General features: G+C 41.8%; 1 protein-coding gene across 1 annotated transcript in view; it reads right to left on the bottom strand.

Moving 5' to 3' along the window:
• The window catches only part of LOC104544630 (voltage-dependent L-type calcium channel subunit alpha-1C), a gene marked incomplete at its 3' end in the record, with an annotated part of 152,279 nt that overhangs the window by 53,811 nt on the left and 78,797 nt on the right, over positions 1 to 19,671 (bottom strand). The window contains exons 15-25 of the mRNA XM_010189554.1: positions 15,318 to 15,450; positions 13,489 to 13,618; positions 10,273 to 10,332; positions 10,077 to 10,136; positions 6,552 to 6,658; positions 5,036 to 5,123; positions 3,805 to 3,912; positions 3,055 to 3,107; positions 2,801 to 2,947; positions 1,699 to 1,900; positions 1,088 to 1,246 (exon numbers count right to left, since the gene is read on the bottom strand). Coding sequence (XP_010187856.1) covers positions 1,088 to 1,246; positions 1,699 to 1,900; positions 2,801 to 2,947; positions 3,055 to 3,107; positions 3,805 to 3,912; positions 5,036 to 5,123; positions 6,552 to 6,658; positions 10,077 to 10,136; positions 10,273 to 10,332; positions 13,489 to 13,618; positions 15,318 to 15,450 — 1,247 coding nt within the window. The remainder of the gene's footprint in view (positions 1 to 1,087; positions 1,247 to 1,698; positions 1,901 to 2,800; positions 2,948 to 3,054; positions 3,108 to 3,804; positions 3,913 to 5,035; positions 5,124 to 6,551; positions 6,659 to 10,076; positions 10,137 to 10,272; positions 10,333 to 13,488; positions 13,619 to 15,317; positions 15,451 to 19,671) is intronic.

Consider the following 19,671-nt stretch of genomic DNA (forward strand, 5'->3'; position numbering starts at 1 on the left):
AGTTCTTAAGCAGAAAAAGCATAGAAAAGAACGGAGCTTGAGTGGCCAAAGAAACTGGGACTGCAGAGATAGGGTTAGCAGGTGAAGTCTGGGACTGACTGAAAACAAAAGGGAGATGAGGGAGGCCTTGAGCAGAGACAGACTGGAAGGAACAAGCCAGCAAAGCACAGACCTAGCGAAACGTACAGAACAGTTTGTGTCTATGACGGCCCATTTCCTGACTGAGAGGAATGTAAGACTTCCTTTTTTGTAAACTGGTTATGTAGTAAAGGTTTTGACTCCCCTTTACTGCTGTTCCACCTGCACATGTTAATCTACTACCTCTATTTGCTATTCTTGTAGATCCAGCTGCAAATGGGTTTTTTTTGTAGATTCAAATTAGAAGTTTGGAAAACCTTCACACAGTAAGGAAAATAAATGCACAGCATAGTGGGTGGTAAGGCAATTAGTAGCATCGGTAGTGAAGCAAGTTAGGCAAAAAATGATCAAGAAAACCTTTAGATGGAGCTAATCCTGCCTTTAGGTGATGGGATAGACAATATAGCCTCTAGAGGTTCCTTTTACAGAGTTTCTATGGTTTTTAAGACATAATAAAGGAGATACTAGGGCCTTCCTACCCTCTATCCCCAGTTTCCTTGATTGCCTTGCTTTCCAAAATATGCTTTCTACTTCCTAACACAGAAAAGCCCAAAATGTAAAATTCAGATCTTAGGTGAGTAGCAGTGCTGGGCTTATTCCTGCATTTCATAGAAAAGTCAAAATTGAGAAGTACTTGTTATTATAGTGACCACTGAGTTGGTCTGTGATGTAACTGTTGGGTTTTTTCATTTGTTTGTTTTTAAGGAGTTAGGACAGAATTACTGAAAGTGTCAGGTATTAGCAGGAAGAAGAGGAGAGGCAGATTCTTAATTTTAACTAAACGTCATCAGGAATGAACATGGTACAACGGCTTTTATCTTGCTGCTGTCCCTCTCCATCAATGCATGGTGTGAAGGTGTAAGTAGGTCTCAACCTCAGCCATTTCTACATTTACCCCAAAAAAGCCCAATAATTCATCACCTGTAAAGTTTTCTGCTTGCTTACTTACTTGCATGGCCAGGCAGATGGTGTTAAGCAGGATCAGAACGAACATCAGGTATTCAAAATAGGTGGAGTTGACCACATACCAAACTTTGTACTGGTACTGGTTTTTAGGGATGTATCTCCGCAGAGGCCGGGCCTTCAGGGCGTATTCTACACACTGACGCTGTGAAAGAGGCAAGATAGATTTAAAAATCAAAACCAAAATACAGGGTTGGTCAACTACTTCCGAATATAATAAAAACACAATGTGTTTCAATTTTTTACTGAAATGAAAAAGCTTGGTAGAAGAATTTCTTTTAGATCGTAATCTGAATGTGCATATTCTACCTGTTGAAGAGTTCCATATGCATTTACTTTGGCCAGATAGTCCTTCATGTTCCTTTAATCTCAGCGAACCAAATGGTAAAGCACACATTTTTAAGTAAATGTCCCTTGAGCAAATCTTACAGCAAGATTAGTTTTTTTTTACCTGACTCTTGAAAGATGGCAGTGAAATCAGCTTAGTGTTTTATCATGTTGGCAATCTTCACATGTTCCTCTCTGTATGTATTTCTCTTAAATGCTTATTCTCAGTGTATATTTGACCTTTAGTGGCAACAAGGTGTTGTAAATTACCTGGTTTTTGTCCAGCTCACAGTTCTTGTACTCTTGTTCTCCTTGCTCCTGAAATGTGACGATGACGAAACCAACGAAGATGTTCATCATGAAGAAAGCAATGATGATGATGTAGATAATAAAGAAGATGGAGATCTCAACCCTGTGATTATAGATGGGTCCCACATCCTCCATGTGGGAATCAATGGACCTATACAGCAACCTGAAAGCAAACAGGAGCCCAATGCAGAGAAAATCTGCAACTGCCCTGAGGCCTTATAGGTGATGTTATAAAGTTTAACTGTGATTTTCTTCTACTTGTATCAAAAGTAATTAACTCACAGATGCACAGACTTGCACTGAGCTGAGTATAATCTCTTGCAAAACAGAAGACACGGCTTTACTAACTTTACACATTTGAAATTGTTCAGGGGTGAAATATTTTCATAGTTGAACAATTAGAATTTAAAACAAAACCATGCCCTTCATTTAACAGAAGACAAGAGAATCTGTGTTGTTGGGAACTGAGTTTTGTGAGGAAAGAGGATATCAACACTTTTAACATTTGTTAACACTTCTGTTGGCATCACTGGGTGACACAGGTCAGGGTCAGCCCCCTGATACCCTGCATGCCCATGACACTCTGACAGAGTGGAGCTGTAGGAGTCTTTGGGCCCTGTGGCACAGACAGTATAGCCTGGTAAGACATCCCATGTCTGCCCATACTGCAAAGATAGCACTGCTGTGTTTTATATTGCCCTGCTGGCTCCATCAGGAAACTTGCAACACCTAGCAATGCTGGTAGGTGCCTGACAGGCATTTTATATCCTTTTATATACATAATATTTGTAACAAATATTGCTATCAACAACTGGCAATCATTTTTTAAGAGCTAAGACAGTGCTCTGCACTGTTTACAAGTACAGGAACAGCAATTCCTGCAGGACCTGAGGAATTTATAAAGTACATAATACTACAATGACTGCTGTTACTATTGCTACATTTAATGCTTTAGACTTATTTAAATACTTAGAATGGCAAAGTCTATGCTCTGTGTTTGAATTTTCTCTTTTGAAATGAATGAGGACATTGCCAATGCTGCACTGGTCCAAGAAGCACTCACTCTGGCCAGCCCTCAAAGGTTGAGACAGTGAAGAGGGCCATCATGGCAGTCAAGACGTTGTCGAAGTCAAACTTGCTGTTCTCCCAGCTCCGGGGCTGTATCATCGGCTGGTTGACCTCACCATCCTTGTACGTAATGTAGTACCCTCTGTGGATGGAGAGCAGAGAGAGAACATGGCAGAACTGCAGTTCCAGTACAAGGCCCTGAGAGTGGGTGGCTGGTGAAGGAGGGTAACTGGGAAAGGTCAGACCCACCTGCATTCTGCTTCTGTCTGCTTGGAGCTATCAGTACAGCTGTACAGCTTGCCCTTGAAAAGGAAGAAAGACGAATGAAGCAACCTGTCCTGACAGTGAAAGGGTTAGGGCAGATCATGTAGCAAGGAGACTGCATTTTCTACCTGTTTAACCAACTATGAGTATGTTTACATGCTCTTTTGCAGGTAGATGTGAGCAAACTGGATTGAGAGTTGCCTGCATCTGGCTAGTTCAGGGCACAGGCTTTCATCTGCTTGCACAGTACTTTTATGTGTCTGTCCTGAGGTGCATGACAGCTGAATGCTGCAGAACACTAGTTGTCAGAAGGGTGGAGAAGGGCAAAGAAATAAAAGCAGACATAAATAAGTGCATAAATAACCTCCTGTGATTATCTGGCATGCCCCTTCCACTACAAGATGTGGGGTAGACAGCTGGCAAGTACCAATCCTTTAGAACAGACCCCTGGCACTAGGTCATGCCACAGGCTACTTGGGGAAGAAGGAGGTTACTGATGTTACTGATGATTTCTCATGACTACAGAGGGAGGGCAAGAGTTCTGAATATGCCCCGTCCAGTTTTGGAGAACTGCTGGAGGGAGGAGTCCAAGTAACACTGACAGTGTCCCAAATGTTTTGCCTTTCACACAAAAGACTCCACCTTCCCTTCCTCAGGCTTCTTCATGCTATTTTTCTTCCCACCCCATAATACAGCTTAGTCTAACAGATGAATGAATGGGCCCAATGGTTTTACCTTAAACAACTGAACTCCAATGCAGGCAAACATGAACTGCAGCAAAGTGGTTACAATCACAATGTTTCCGATGGTTCGGATGGCGACAAACACACACTGGACCACATGCTGCAAATGGAAGAAAGGAACAAAAGTAACTTGCAGGATTCTAAGCTACTCTGGCTAAGGGAGAAGCCCAAGACTAAAAATACAAATAAAAGAATTTCATTTAACTATTTCCCATTAAGTAATATCTCAAGACCAACTTGTTACATTCCTCACTGTACTCTTAGAAGCAGGCAGAAAGGGATAGGAACATACCAGAGCTCAGCTCTCTGAAACTTTTTTCAGCAGCACCAACTTACATAGTTGGGCACTCACCAGCCCACAGGAAAGAGTTTATCTAATACAGCAAGTTGTGTTAAAATAGACTTCTGAGCCCATCTGTAACCTTAGAAAACTACATCATTTAACCTCAGTGGTGATTCTGGACCACTCAGATGGAAAGCTGATTGGTAGGAAAGGACCTGAAGATCTTGGTGGACACTAAGTTGAACATGAGACCTCGCTGCAAAGAAAACAAATGGTATCCTGGGCTATATTAGACAAAGTACTCCCAGCAGGTCAAGGTAGGTGATCCTTCCTCTCTACTCAGCACTGGTGAGACCGCACCTGGAGTACTGTGTCTAGTTCTGGGCTCTTCAGTACAAAAGAGCTATGGATGTACGGAGGAAATCCAGCAAAGGGCCACAAAGATGATTAAGGGACTGAAGCATCTCTCCTATAAGGTAAGGCTGAGAGAGCTGGAACTGTTCAGCCTAGAGAAGATAAGGCTTGAGGGAATCTTATCAATGTGTATAAATACCTGAAGGGAGGGTGAAGAGAAGGCAGAGCCAGGTTCTTTTCAGTGATGCCCACTGACAGAAGAGGCAACAGGCACAAACTGAAACACAGGAGGTTTATCTGAACATTGGGAAAGACTTTTGTACTGTGAGGATGACAGAGCATTGAAACAGGTTGCCCAGAGAGGTTGTGGTGTCTACTTCCTTGGAGATATTCAAAAGTTATCTGGTCCTGGGCAACCTGCTCTTAGTGGCCCTGCTCGAGCAGGGTTGTTGGACAACGTAACTTCCAGATCTCCCTTCCAACCTCAACCATTCTGCTAAAACTCTACTTAAACCATTGCAAAAGTCTTTGTAGGGTGAAATAACTTGAATTTATAATTTACAGAATGCATTGGGACTCTTCTAACCTTTAGTCCTTTGGCTCTGTTGATGGCCCTCAGTGGTCTAAGGACTCGCAGAACACGCAGGATCTTCACCACATTGATGGCACTGGATCTGGAAGAAAGCATTGGAAGGCTTGAGAGATAAAGCAATATAGGGGGTGTGCTGCTAGGGCAGATGGATTTCACCTGCTCTTTCTTGTTTGAAATCCTACATAGCCTTAGACTGCTTAGGATAGTTAGAGAGTTAACTCTTAGCTATGTCATTTCAGGGATAAGGAAATTACTCTCTGATATCTTCATAGGTCTTGTTTCCTGATCTGGGCAGGCTCAGTGTACATTCTTCTGGCTTTCACCATCTCAGCTGTATTAATAAAGGGAATGAAACATGGGCAAGGTGTTTTTTTAAACAGGGCAAGCTACCAAATACTCTGGATACCTATGACATGGAATTTGTGCCAAGATGTAGTCATCACAACACATTTTCAGATAAGGTTCAAAGAAACACTCCACTGAAATATTCATAGAAGAGTGGAAACTCTAGGTGACTCCAACATTAAAGGTATACCATCCACCTGGAGTTTGATCCTGCAATGTGTTTGGCCTCTGATGCTGCAAATCAACTAAGTGTGTACATAGTTTTAAGGATGCGGAAACTCCAGATTGAATTGATTAGGATGATTTGTGTACTTAATTTTAACTACTGAATATAGCTGTCTACTACAACAGAGCTCTCTGCATCTTCCAAGACTAAAACCCTGACTGAGAATCTTTTCCATGCTGCATGACATCAGGTCGTCCTGCTGATGTTTGGAACAGTTTTTTTGCGAACATATTAGGAGTCTAGTTAGGTCTATAAGGAAGAAAGAGCAGGTCAAACATAGGTAAGCTGCTAACCTGTAATGGTAACAATCAGAGCTCACTTCTTATCAGATATGATACTATTTAGGAAACTTCCTATCTGACACATGGAGTTCCAGACAGTCAAGTAAATCTATTAACTTTAAAAAAAACTTAAGCAGATTAACAAATCAACCAACATAAAGCGGTGTGACAGAAGAAGGATCGACTGTCACTCCACCAGTACTCTGCAGATTCTTACACTGCTCTTCCCATCACTTGATGGTCTTCCATTGACCAAGACCCACAACATCTTAGGAAGTAGAAAAACATTTTCACCACATTTTCCAAAGAGGTTATGAGAGCTCTAGGAGGGAACACTAAGTTGCCTAACTGTCTTGAATTGATACAGTGAATCTGAGATCTTGGAACAAAGTTAAGTCTCATGATTCCCAGTGGACCAAGTTTCTCGTTTTCATTTGCTCTTTCTGGAAAATTCCTCCTTCAGGTCACTAGTGTAGCACTTCCCAACTATTACCTCCCCTCTTCAGGATGAATTTTAATGGTCTTGAATAATCTGAGAAAAATCCCTCCAGACACATGACAAAAATCTTGCCCAGATAAGACAATGAGCCTAAGGTATCACTGCCCAACCCAGCCCTACTGTCCCCAAAAAACAGCCAGTTGAAAGTAGCTCACTCACTGGATCCCAAAGGAGATGAGAGAAACGCTGACCACCAGCAGATCTAAGATGTTGAAATAGTTTCTGCAGAAGGAGCCCTTATGGAGGAAAGCCCCATATGCGGTCATCTGCAGGAAGGTACATGAAGACACAAACACACTTTTCCATTAGCATCTGTTCAGAAACCAACCCAACCTGGTTGTGCTCAGAGTATATAATTGGGGTGGGGGAGTATTTCTAATGTAGCAGACAATTTACCCCCAGATCCCAAAGGAGAAGGTGAGTCCCCATTGAAAGAAAAGAAAGTAAAGAAGACAGTAATATAACTACGAAAGACCTATCCAGGGAAAGCCAATATTAGGTTCAGTGAGGAAAACATGCACTTTGAGTGCATAGAGTACATAACATTCAGAATTAGCAAAGCAGCAGAATGATTGTTTGCAAAAACTACCCTTTGCAATCATATGCTTTTCCCTTTTACTTCAATGGCAGAGGACACTTGTGAGATGATGACTGTATTATATAAAGGCCTCTTTGGCTAAGTTGAATTAAAAGTATAAAATAAAAAGGGCTTTTTGTAATGTTTTTCAATGCTTAGACCAGCTGCAGCGGACAGTTGAGGTCTCTTCCCTCCATGAAGAAAAAACAGAATCCCTCAGGGATTGGATGCTTTAAAGCTGAACTGCAGCAACAGGAGCAATTCCTGCTCTCTTCAGTTTGCTCTCTCTGTTCAGCTCAACTCTGTATCCCTTTTCTTATCCCTACGCAGCTTCCTCCACTTTTATTCTAGAAGCAGTTGCATTTTCCCCTTGTTTTTCCTCAGAAAGCCCAAGGTAAGATTCCTCGAGACAGAGTGGCTTCTTTGTGGAGGTAATCATTATTAATATCACCCAGCAGAGGAAGGCACAAATTTTACATATTTTACAAGGGACCCTCTGCCCCATCTGTGTATGAAGGGGTATTGAATATCTGCTGGCTTTGAAGAAGATGTCACAGCTCCAGGATTGAATTAAGTGACAGTGTAATTAGAAATGGGTCTCAGCCACAATGTCAGACCTAAACACTTCTAAGCTCAGAATCTGAATTTCAGACTGAGCTTAGTTACAGAATGCGACTAAGCGAGTCTGGCAGAGTTAAAGAGGATGAGGTGATGGGGGTATTTGTACCACCTACGTTAGACTTGGTGAGCAATCTAAGGTAGCTGCTTTGAAGAAACCACACCCCCACCACTGCTAATATCCCTCCATTACCTGGGTTAGGAACACAATTTGGTCCTCTGAATCTCATCTAAGTTAGACATCTAAAGTAACTTTAGACATCTAAAGTAACTTGGAGCAGACACGACACAGCTGTTCCTCAATGACAATATCTAGTCAGACTCCCAGCTGAGAAGTGAGAACTAGAAATTCAAACTGCAGTTTTCTGGCTGCTGCTAACACCTCAGGATGGCATAACTGCTAGTGGTTTCCAGCCATGCCTACCTGTGACAACTTTATTCAGAGGAGAGTGGAAGGGGACATGGTATATCAGATTATTATTTTCACCAAACATCCATGACATCAGGGAACTGACTATCAATCAGTCAGACAGAACTTAGAAGGGGAAGAAGTATAAACTCTGGTCTTGGCTTAGAATTTATACTTATAGACACATTCAACTGGGGAAGGGGGGAAAGGTTCTTGCCATAACAAAGGTGGTAAAGATGCCCTTTACAGGTTAGATTTTTGCATGGCAATCTCGAAAGAAAGGAGACACCATTGAAATCAGGAGGAGAAGCTCTGCTGAGTTTAAGTTCTATACAAACTGTGGTTTTCTCTGTTGAGAGATTTTGTTGTCTCAAAGAGTGTATAATCTATGTTTACCTCCCATCTGGGGCACTGAACAAGCTTTTAGGGTATTAATTAAAAAAACTTGGTTGTCACCTTGCTAACATTCACCAGACTCCACCATGACAGTGTGAGGCTTGCAGGAGTCATCAGCAACATCAGGGTGGATGAAGCTTTGTTTCTCTACAGCCTTGAACATCCTGTGGCAATTTATTCTTTTGTTTCTTAGCATTTACACTGACTTTGCTGTTGCAGAAAACATTGTGCTTAATGCAAGGCAGCAGAGAAACATGCACTGAAAAACCAAACAACTTGTGAGGCAGGAACTGGCAGGGCAAGAGCAGAAGAATATCTTAAACATTTGTAGTCCTTGCACTCCTCTTCCACCACTGAAGTTAACAGGAGGACATCGGGGAGGTAACTAGGGTACTATGCAGTGCACTCCCCTGATGAAAACAAAGCAATACGCCAATGGGTTGGGTTAGGTTCTGCTTCCACTTAAGTCATTAGGAGTATTACCATTTGCTTCAGGGGGAGCAGAATTAGTAATTGTAAATTCAAACAGGTGCCTTGAACTATGGCTTTATTTTTAAATACTGCTGTTGAGATGTTTTCCTTTTTTGTCAGACCTTTTTGATCAGCCATTTGGTGCGTGCGTGTTCAGATTTATTGTGTAAACACAGATGCAAACTGTGCATGAGCATAATATGTGCATCTCTTTGAAGAACATTATGGCTTTGGTGATTTTAAGTAATATCAAAAAAGCATGTTTCTCTACAAAAATATGTAGAGACCACCCTGCTTGCCAGCCTCCAGTATGGATACTGTTATTAGGGTCTTGAGCTGCAAGATTTGAGCAACTCTAAGGTACTGCCTGCCAGCACTTAGAACTAGCTTGCTGAGAAAAAAAACAAGCTGCCAAGTGAACCTAGCATTTAGAAAGCCAGAACTTTGCTCAATTACTGTTATTTAAATAATTAGCCTACCAATTTGGGAAAATCAGAGTTAAGAACAAGGCAGCCTATTTTTATTTTCTTCTGAGCTAAACCATTCTCTTGCACATTTCCCTTGGTATAGAGCATGTTCCTTGGAAACAGGAAATCAGGTTTCAAACAGGCAATGCAGCAATTTTCATTGGTGGCTACAGTTCTTGGTGTTGCAGTGATTAGCACTCTCAGTTACCTCTCCATGTCTAAAAATTGAGCTTCTGCACTGTGTTCCCTGTCTCCTATTTGACTGTGCACACTGTAACCTTACAGAAGTCATTGGCTGCCCTCTGGCTCAGCCTCATGACTTATACAGAATGGAGACCTTTTCTTTGGATTGTATCATGTGTAAGAAGAGGAGGTGTGTGTGCTCAGGGCTCCTTGCATAGCAAACTAATTCTGTTTTGGAAAGACTGGCCAGTGTAGTGAGAGAAATTTATGGGGTGATGGCCTTTTTCCTGGTCCCCTCTTATTTTTCTCAACAGGATCATCCTTTCATTGTGATCCCTCTAAAAAGCATTGCTTTGATATAGGCCCTAAATTACAAGTTTGAATACCAAAATTTCAAAGAAGAATTTTTAAGCAGCTATCAAAATGATAAAATAAAAAAATAAACAATCCTTTGTGTAGATAAAGTAATGCAGTTTAAAAAAAAGGAAAAAGAGAGAGATAAGAGAGAAAGAAAGAAAGAAAGAAAGAAAGGAGAAAACGAGTGTATTGCTCAGATTGGTTACCTTAAGAATAATTTCTAATGTAAAGATACTAGTGAAGACATAGTCTGCATTGCCTAGGATCTGAAAAATAAGCACAATTGGGTTAGTGGTACTGAGCGTGACTCAGGAACATACAGGCGTGTGTGTTAGCAACAGATAGTGGCAGAAAACTAGTAAGCTTGTGAACAAGTAATGGTAGAGAAGATGGGCACTTTACCTTCAGAGCAATTTCAATGGTGAAAATGACAGTAAAAACTATATCAAAATAAAAGAGAATCTGTAAAAACAAAAGGGAATAGGAGCAGGGAGGGTAGATCAGTGACTGATCACTTGAATGGGAAATCACAGTTCAAAATCAAATAGATATGCCTTTGAACAAGCAGGACTATATAGGAAATGGTTTCATAACGATGTCCTGTTGAATGCAGTGAAGATCCTGGCACGGAGGACAAGAAGCACATGACATGAAATCTTTTCTGAGTTACACTCCCATGAGGGCTCTAGAGGTGAAAACCCACTTTGGTTGTTGTTGTAGGATTTTTTTTTTTAATCTGATAAAGAACAGGCGATTTAAGTATTTTCCCAAATAGACTTGCAAACTGAGAATACATGGTGCCTGGTCTCTCAGTAGAAAACATTAGATTCTTTCTTATTAACTTTCATTCAGGCTTGTTCTGTGCCTCTTACAAAGGAAGAAAAGCAAACTGCAAATTCATGCTCTAGCTATTTTTCTTCCCTATCCTGATTTGCCCTGGATTAGGATGAATAACAAAGACTCTGCCAATTGAACAGAATCCCAGCTCTTGTATTGCAACCATAATTTGGTCGTGTCCTAAAGGTGCCTAACTTAGATCTTGCATCTTTCTGTTGGCATCCTGGATGACAGCTGAAACCCTCATCATTCCCATGAACTTGGACCTGGTGGTGAGGTGGCATGCATAGCAGACCACAAAAAGTGGCCCTGGAGTGTCACAAAAGGCAACAGCAAGTCTGAAACTGTAAAGTGATATTCAAAGTAACAGCATCAGGGGCAGAAATGTCTTTTACTGCCCATCAGTTAACATCCCGCAAAAGCAAATGGGAACTTTCTCATTGACTAATGGGACCAGAATTGAACTCTTTTTGTTTCCAATGTATTCCAGTATCCCAAGCCATTTTAGTGTTATCTGCACTACAAATGGTGAAAATAAAAATTATCATACCCTTGGTTTACTGTTATTTTAGCTTAAACAAGTTCTAAACTGGAAAGCTAATATATGGAAGCTATAGAAAACAGATAATTTGTGAAATTTAAACCTTTACTGCTAAAACTCTAATAAACATACAGCAGTAAACTGTCCTCTCCCATCCCACAGGTGCTTATTGTACCTCAGTGCCTGTGCCCTAACTCAGATTTATAGGTGGTTAGATTCTTACAGCTTGGTATGCCATGGGCAGGGGGGTAGCTACTACAAACTACAAGGTTATTTTAGATTGCACTATTTAAGCATGGTCTGAATCTGGAAAAATTTGCAGACACTGAATGTCAAATCGGGGAATGCATCACTTACTGCTACTGTGTAACTTAAAATTCTTCAGGTCACTGCTCAGTTTTTGAACCCAAGTTGTTCTTGCTTCTTCAAGGCTGTCTTGGGCTCTATCAATTTTTGCAACTTAGAGAATTAAAAAAGGGCCATTTCAAGGATGGACAGATCTCTATTGTATCCTATATTAATTTACACACATTATAGCTGGAAATGTCCCCTTGCATTGCTGCCTTGTAGGTCCTGACATTTGGTTATTATATCAATAGAGTAATTTTATAATCAATGGGCCAGATTCATGGGTTCTGTCAGGCTGCTTTGCATGACTCCACCGACATAAGGCAGCCATAAACTTGATTAAAGTGGATGATTAAGGTGTACCTGCAGCTGCTTTACATCACCAGAGCACTGTAAAGCAGCTACAGCATACTGGTGGCCACAAAGCTACAGCTAGTAAAGATGTCCCTTACAGATGAAATCGTGCCTAATGGATATGATCACTGCTCCATCTGTGCAGGCAGCACCATTTATCAGTAGGCATATTTATTATTATTTAAATATGAATTTACTCTAGAATATGTTAGAATGAACGAGCACCTTGCCAAGGTGCAAACAGTAGTATTGTGAGCACATAAAGTCTTAGGATTTGCTTGGGCTTGGAAGGCTGTTTGATCAGAGCGGGAAAGCAGTTCCAAAAACTTGCTGTTTGAGCCCTGTGTGACACTAGAAAGATGCAGCCACTAGCCCACCCTGGGACAGAAGCAGTGTCCAAGCCTCTTCACTAGCACTTGCTGGAGGAAGTTCTCTCTGTTCCCATCTTCGTGCTCTGGGACAGTCTCGGCCAACAGCACCACTTATCTGCACAAGTCCTTGTGCACAGCTTAGTGTCTGATTATGTTGTCCCAGAGTGAACGTAAAGGCAGCTCATCTGCTTTCAGCTTGCTTGCTTGCTTTCTCTCCCAGGCCCCTGTGTGGGCACAAGGCAGGACATAGTCTTACTGTTCTACTGTCAAAGTGTAAAGGCACTTTTGCAACCCAAATATCTTGTCAGTGTCCCCTTGTAGGATACATTTTAAACATCTGTACCTGCAAAAATTAAAGACAGATTTTCATGCAACATCAGTGGCTTCAAATACACATGACAACACTTTGCCCCAAACCTTCAGCTCTTTTATCCAGGACAATCAGCTTTGACTGCTTTTTTTCTCACTTAAATCTCTCAGCTACAGATTCAGTGGCAGCTTCTGTGACATGTCAGAAACCCATATGCCAGCTCACATCATGCTGCAGCACTGATACATACTGGCATACATTTAACCCTATGTGGTGGGCACACACAGCTGTGCACAAGTGGGTCATTGTTATGGATTATCTCAAATTTAATGACAGCTTTGCAGTTTGCATTCAAATAGTCTGATTCTAACCTTGATGACACCAATTTCCAGAGTGACTGCATCAAGCTTAAGAATGTTACTCCTGATTTACACCAGTGAGAACAGAGTAAAAATCAGGCCCTGGGCTTTTTACCTCAAAAGCAAGCATGTGGTGGGAGAGCAAATGTTCCAAAGGGAACCTGCAAACTCCTCAAATTAGCATTATGTGTACCACAAAAAATGTTTCTACAGGCCATTTCTAATGCCTGAAACCCCAAGGAACAATAATTTTGCTTCAGCCTCCTGTCCTTTCTTCCCCTAGACGTGCTTCTGAAATGAACTAGAGGCCAAATTCTGACTCACGTTCCCGGCAAAACCCAATTATTTCACATACAGCCTACAGAAGGCACAAATCAGGGAAGACAGCCACTCCCAAAGCCCCTGATGCAGTCTTTTCTGCCTTTCCTGGCTTCAATGCATGGTCTGCTTGTACCATGCTTTTAATACACAGCGAGGGAAGGAGGATGGGAAGCATACTTGGTTCCTAAAGGAGAGGTGTCTGACAGGGTCCTCAGCTGCCAGGGAGATGCTGCTGAGCAAGATGAAAAATAGGATCAGGTTGGTGAAAATGTTATCGTTAACGATTCGATGGCAGTGGACACGAAATCTGCAAAAGAGAGGAGAGGCACAACTTTATCTCTCAGAGAACAGCAAGACCTGGGAAACATTTCCCCCCCTTCGCTTTTGCAGGCAGGACTGGCCCTGGAGGATTGCTCTGCAGAGCAGCTTCCCCCTGCCCCAGCAGCAGGGAGAACCATGGGCCCAGGCAGCTGTGCTTGGCCCTGCTGGGTGCTTGGCTCTTCATGTCATGCAGTGATGCACACAGGCTGATTGGGTGCCTGTGGGACTCACACTTGGTGTGTTTGAATGGAGAACAGTCACTCCGTTCTGACAGAGCCTTTTGTGATTTAAATGTGGTCTGAAACTTGCCAACCCAAAATTATATCCCTTGCTTTCATTCACAGAAGCATTACCCATTCAGTTAAGGGGAAAACAGCAGAAGTGGGCTTTGGGTTGGCCAATGTCTTTCTGAGCTGGGGTTGGAGTGTCACTGAGCAGCGGCTATGGGGGATCTACCTTGCTAACAGGGCAATGGACATAGGGCAGACTGGTGTTTGCAAAGGGCTTCTGGGAGGACATCATGCCATGCAGGGTGCCTGCTAAACATCACCCTAATAGAAATTGCTTGGCACTCTTAGTGGGAAGCTAGCAAGTAAAGCAGCAGCAGTCTCCCATCAAACAGCAGCATGCTTACTAGGGACCATTATAGCACCTTCCATATGTTGGTACCAGGACATGAGGAGTTAAGACTTGTAACAGTCCTATGCATAATTCTAGAAGCACTTCATTAATCTGTTTAGCTCTACTTTTGGATGTTAAGCTTCCAAGCCCCTATTATAGCAATTTTACAGATGATTGCGGAGGTTAATTTACTTCTTCAACAAGTGACAGTGGGTGGGTGGCAAAGCTGGCATTAGAGCCCATGAGTCCCAATCATCATCAGTCCCTCCCTATTGCACATATCCAAGGAGGAGTGGCACAAGCCCTGCTGTGTGTGGAATACTGGCTCTGAATTCAGCTGTGCTTTTATAGCCCTGCCTTATTTTGGGGCTGTGTTTGGAGGCCAAGTGCCCAGGGGAGATTTTGGGATACATGCTGTACAGACCACTAGAGAGTGAGCTCATTTCTGCACCCTTGGAAAGATATTTTCTCCTGTGTCTCACACACCTGTGTTGGAAAGACAGGTGGGGCAATGTGAAGCCACATTGCAGGAGCCCAACAGAAGAGTGTGAGAGAAGAATTATTCTCCTCAGTCACCCCTCAGAGTTAGGGACTTTTATTCTCCTCCTCCCTTTTCTTGTATGCTCATTCTTGACACGTAGGAATGAGCAGACACACATGAACTCCCTAATAAGAGTGGATTTTGAGCAGCTATTAGGACAGGAAGCTGCTACCTCACACTTGACTGACTGCATGATGGCTTGCTTGCAATTTGGGCCTGAGTATGTTGGAGAATTCCAATTACTGACTTGTCTCAAAGTCCCTTATTTCTGCAGCTGTCATGATTTGTGTCTTCAATCAGCCTTGCAGGTGCCATTACCTCCCAGTGAATGTTGTCAGGGGGCTCCCTACAGTTGTGCTTTCATGAGGATTTCACAACAGGACGTTTAAAGGAGCAACTGGTCAAAGGATATCTTGTATGAACTGCTGGAAGGGAGCTCTGCACCACATAACCTTTGGGGCCCAGCGTGAAATGGGTACCTGCTCTCCGTCTCCTTGTTCCAGTTAAGCCACCTCTTAAATACCTGTTGTTAGGACTGAAGATGAAAAAAGCACTGGCATCAGGCATGGGCACAGCCTTTTCCTTGAGGTGCAGCTCAGACATCGGGCGAGGCCGAGGGCCAACAGGCATCTCGGGTTCTTCCTCATCTTCCTCTGCTGCAAGAAGCATTTTGTCTTTTAGTTCAAAATACAACCAGTTCTGGAGTGCTGGGGCATTTATTTCTGTCATGACTAGGGCTAAAATCTAACAATCATTGAATTAGGATGATGAAAGCTTGAGGTTCCTTGTCCACTTCCCTTCTCCAAGGCAGCATCTGCTGCCCAGCGCTTACCCTGGCAGACATTGATCTAGTCTGTCTGTAAAACCATTAATTCTGGTAAACCCACAATATCCTCACAACAGTCTCCTCAGATGCTTCACTGCCCTTCTGCAAAAAAAACCACCTAATAATAATTGACTCATATCTTTCCTGCTATGGTCTAAATCCAACATCTATCCTTTTCTTTTTCACAGACACAGAAAACAAAGAATTCCTTTCCTCTTGCAGAAGGCTTTTACATATTTGAGGACCATTATTATGTCACTGCAAGGATTTCTGGTTCCTAGAGCAAAACAACAACAGTCTTTCCTGAGGTGCTGTGTTCCCTAGGTTTCCAATCATTTTTGCTACTTTCCTCCAGATTATCTGCAGGATTAACCTGCAGTTGAGATTCTACTGGTGCAGAAGAGAGATGGATTACTTCTTATATCTTTTTACACTATCTTCCTGGTCAGATGTCCTTCGTGGGAACATTTTTCATTACACTTTGGCATTAATTTGCCATCAGCTCCTAATTTGCACAAAGCACAGATTATTTACCACAGAATGGCTGTCCAGCCTGTTACTCCCCCCTGCATTTATGTGGCTGACTATTCCCAGTAGTGGTGCTTTGGTCTCATCCTTACCTCCAGTTTATCAAGACCTGTTTTTCTTCTCTTTGTAAGGCTCTCCATGGAGCCACTTCCACATTTTGTCTGGATGAGCACATGCATGCCCCAGAGCAAACATGGAGCATGGGCACTTTGACTTACATCAGTCAGAAATTCTTAAAATTGTCCCCTTTCACAATTAAGTGTGTGTGTGGGAAGACTGAAAGGGCAGGAACAAGGCTGGGACTCTCGAACCTCCTGCCTATGCAGCAGATCTCCAGGCACTGTGCAGATCAGTGAGAACCCGCATGGAGAAAACCTCAGAGACTGGGGCTAAGTGGCATGTAAAAGAGAACCTTCTACCTTTGGGGATTTCTTCTGCCTGCTGAAGTCAGATGTTTTCTAAATGACATGATAGGATTTTGCTATTTTAAAGATCTCAACCCTCTCACTTGATGAGCAAAACAGGAAAAAAATATTTTAAGAAAGGAGCCTGACAGGTTAGACGCAACTGATATATCTTCCACCCAATGCAAAGGAGGAAACTCGAGTCAAAAGGTTTATCTTGAGTCCATAAAGTCAGATAAATTCCGGGAAGAGCCTGTTCCTTTAGGGTCAGATACTGTACTTGTTAATGGACACATCAGAAAAAACAGATGAATCAGCACAGGTCCTAATCTAGATATCAGAGACAGGAGAAAAGTGGCCTTTTTGTCATTATTATATGCAAACAGGATTTTTTCTTTACAATTCTAGAAGCAAGAGTTCAGCTCAAATTCAACTGATAGACTTTTGGATAAATGTTTGAGCTCATCTATTTTTTAACAGCTCAATTTTATGCTGTAATATACTTTGTTACACTCTTCCTACAGGCTTTATTAGTTAAGGAAACATTCTTTCAGAAGTACTTCTGTGCATAGTACTTTTAAAATTGGTGTTAATGTTAATGCTCATATTTATATAACATAACAATACTTTGCACTTGCACCTGTTATCTACAGATTTCTGAGTGGGCTGAAAATGGCAGAGGTAAGCAAATTCTTTTTCTTCTTTAAAAGTCCAGACTACAGATGCCATGATCATGTAGGATATTTGAGAGCTCTTATTTGAAAAGAGTAGTATTCTGAGTGCCTGTTCTGTGCCGTCACTATTAGATCATTCTTTTTCTTTTACTCAGAGGAATGCTTAAAAAAATACTTGCAAAAGGGGTATGGAACAACAGTTCAGGAAAATGGACTCTTAGCACAAGGAACAGCCCCATGAAGACCATTAAAATAAATTGCTCCTCTCCTCTTTTTCTTGTGTCTGCCATACAACAAGAAATATTAGTGATTCTGGCAACCACATAATCTTCAGACTGGAAAACATGTTCAAATCCACAGGCAAAGATAAAGCACAATGTTCTAAATATTTTTCATTTAAAGCAGGGTCTAGGGCACAGAAGAAAGAAATATGCAAAGAAAAACATGATTACAGCCTCAGCTAAGTTCACTATCTAAGTTAATTACCTGCATATAGAAACAGTACGTTTGCACAATTGCCAGCATTTGTAGAAGCAGAGGTCAACATGGTATTCACAGATGGGCTGGGCAGCACATCGGCCGCAATCCAACACTTGTTTTTTTGACTGTTTTCTATGCTTCAGGTATATTTGTGTATAAAAAGTGACACTTCTAGTCAAGCTTGCCACGAAATCATAAAGAAACATGACTTGGAGCTGCCAAGTTCAGATCTAGGTTTGAACTCTCCTAAAGTTCAAGGAAATTCAAATCTAGGACTGTCATCTTGAATTACGGTTCATTAGAATGGTGATGTCTTTTGGTTGTGAGGCCATAAGCACACACAGGCTACAGTGCAGCATCAGTGAGAAATCTGATGATGAGGAGATTTTTTTTTTCTGTACAAAGACCAGAACTCTTGTGTAAGGACATTGCTTTGCTTCAAGCTCCCATGAATCATCCCAAGCTTTTACCTTCATCTGACATTCTGAATTCTTTGTCTGTTTCTGTACTAGACTGCAAGACTAGCTCCCTGTCTTCCTATAATAAACATATCATCATAATAATCCTTCTAGTGTACACAAATCTCTGGAAGAACTAGTCTCTCCCTCCAACAAAGAGGATAGGTGATCTGATGAGCTGCAACTACACAGAGTATTCTGGGGGCTAAGAGCAACACTGTGTAGCAAAGAGAGTCAGAAGAGGTTGTTGAGAAAACTGGCTGAGGAAGTGGAAATGAATCGGAGATTGAGTGAGGCAGGGTGAAAGAATAAAGGGAAAACAAATTAAGTGATGGTCAAATTATTTCTCAACATGGGGTTAGGGTGAAGGATGTTTTCAGTGGATTAATGGTACACAGCCATGGAAAGGTTATAGGTTTTATCAGCTTAAATCATAAACAGAAAATAGGTAGAACCAGCTGACTGCATCTAAGAAGCAACAGGATGCTGAAATGGACCCAAACATAAGTGAGCAAGTAAAGGTGTGTTCCCAGATGGGCTGTGCAGCATCTGCTGTATGACAGCTGGACTGATCAGCAATCAGCAGAAGGATTCTGGATTGGTCAGATGGACACAAGGGAACTGAACAGGGGTACCTGTGGGGATTGGGAAATTCTTGTTTGCTAATCCTGGATAAAGCCTTAAAGCCTTGTTCCCCAAAACTGACTACACAAGGCAGATGTAACATGCTACATCAGCTCTGAGAGGTTCTTGGTATTTCTGAGCTTTCTGTGGCAGAATGGAAGAGATTATTATGGTAAATCTGATCTAGCAAGGGATTTACGATACTTTACTGCATTGGAGCCTTATGGTTGACTGCCATGAAGTCTGAAAGAAGTGGTCAGGTAATTGTGTGAGCTGTTAGAGTTGATCTTCAGCAAAAAGTTAAGATTTTCAGACGGTTAGAAAAGAGAAAAAAAATCACTTCACTCTTCACAAAAAATTGATAAACAGTTCAGGGAACAGGCCTGTTTGGAAATGGCATCATCCAACAGCAAATAACCAAGATGCTGTCCCTTTGCATTTCTAATACTTTAGGAGATGGAGAAAACCTGATCATGCATTCAAATTTTAGAATCTGCACAAAAGTACGCCAAGCCAAGGACTGTCACCCCAAGGCGGGAGTTAAAAGTGTTTTTACTTAATTTTCTGCACTCTAATCCTATGCATGGCTGCAGATAAAATGCCCATGACACAAACTGTAGATAAAGTTTTTGTTATATAGTTCACAGTCCAAACTATCTCTAAGTTATCCACAGAAGGTAACTAAAACACAATTTTATTATCACTAGGCTTAAATTTGATATACAGATGAATGTACCTTCACTTGAAAAAAATGTAATGGCCTACAAATCAAAGCCAGCTCAGAAACAGAAACAAAATGGTATCAAGCTGTTTTAAATTCTGCTTCTGACTGAAGACTCTCACAAACCCCCTAGCAACTGGGGATGGGTGTCCAGGAAGTGTC

The sequence above is a fragment of the Mesitornis unicolor genome, unplaced genomic scaffold (genome assembly GCF_000695765.1).
Source record: "Mesitornis unicolor isolate BGI_N332 unplaced genomic scaffold, ASM69576v1 scaffold9498, whole genome shotgun sequence".
Taxonomy (NCBI): Eukaryota; Metazoa; Chordata; class Aves; order Mesitornithiformes; family Mesitornithidae; genus Mesitornis; species Mesitornis unicolor.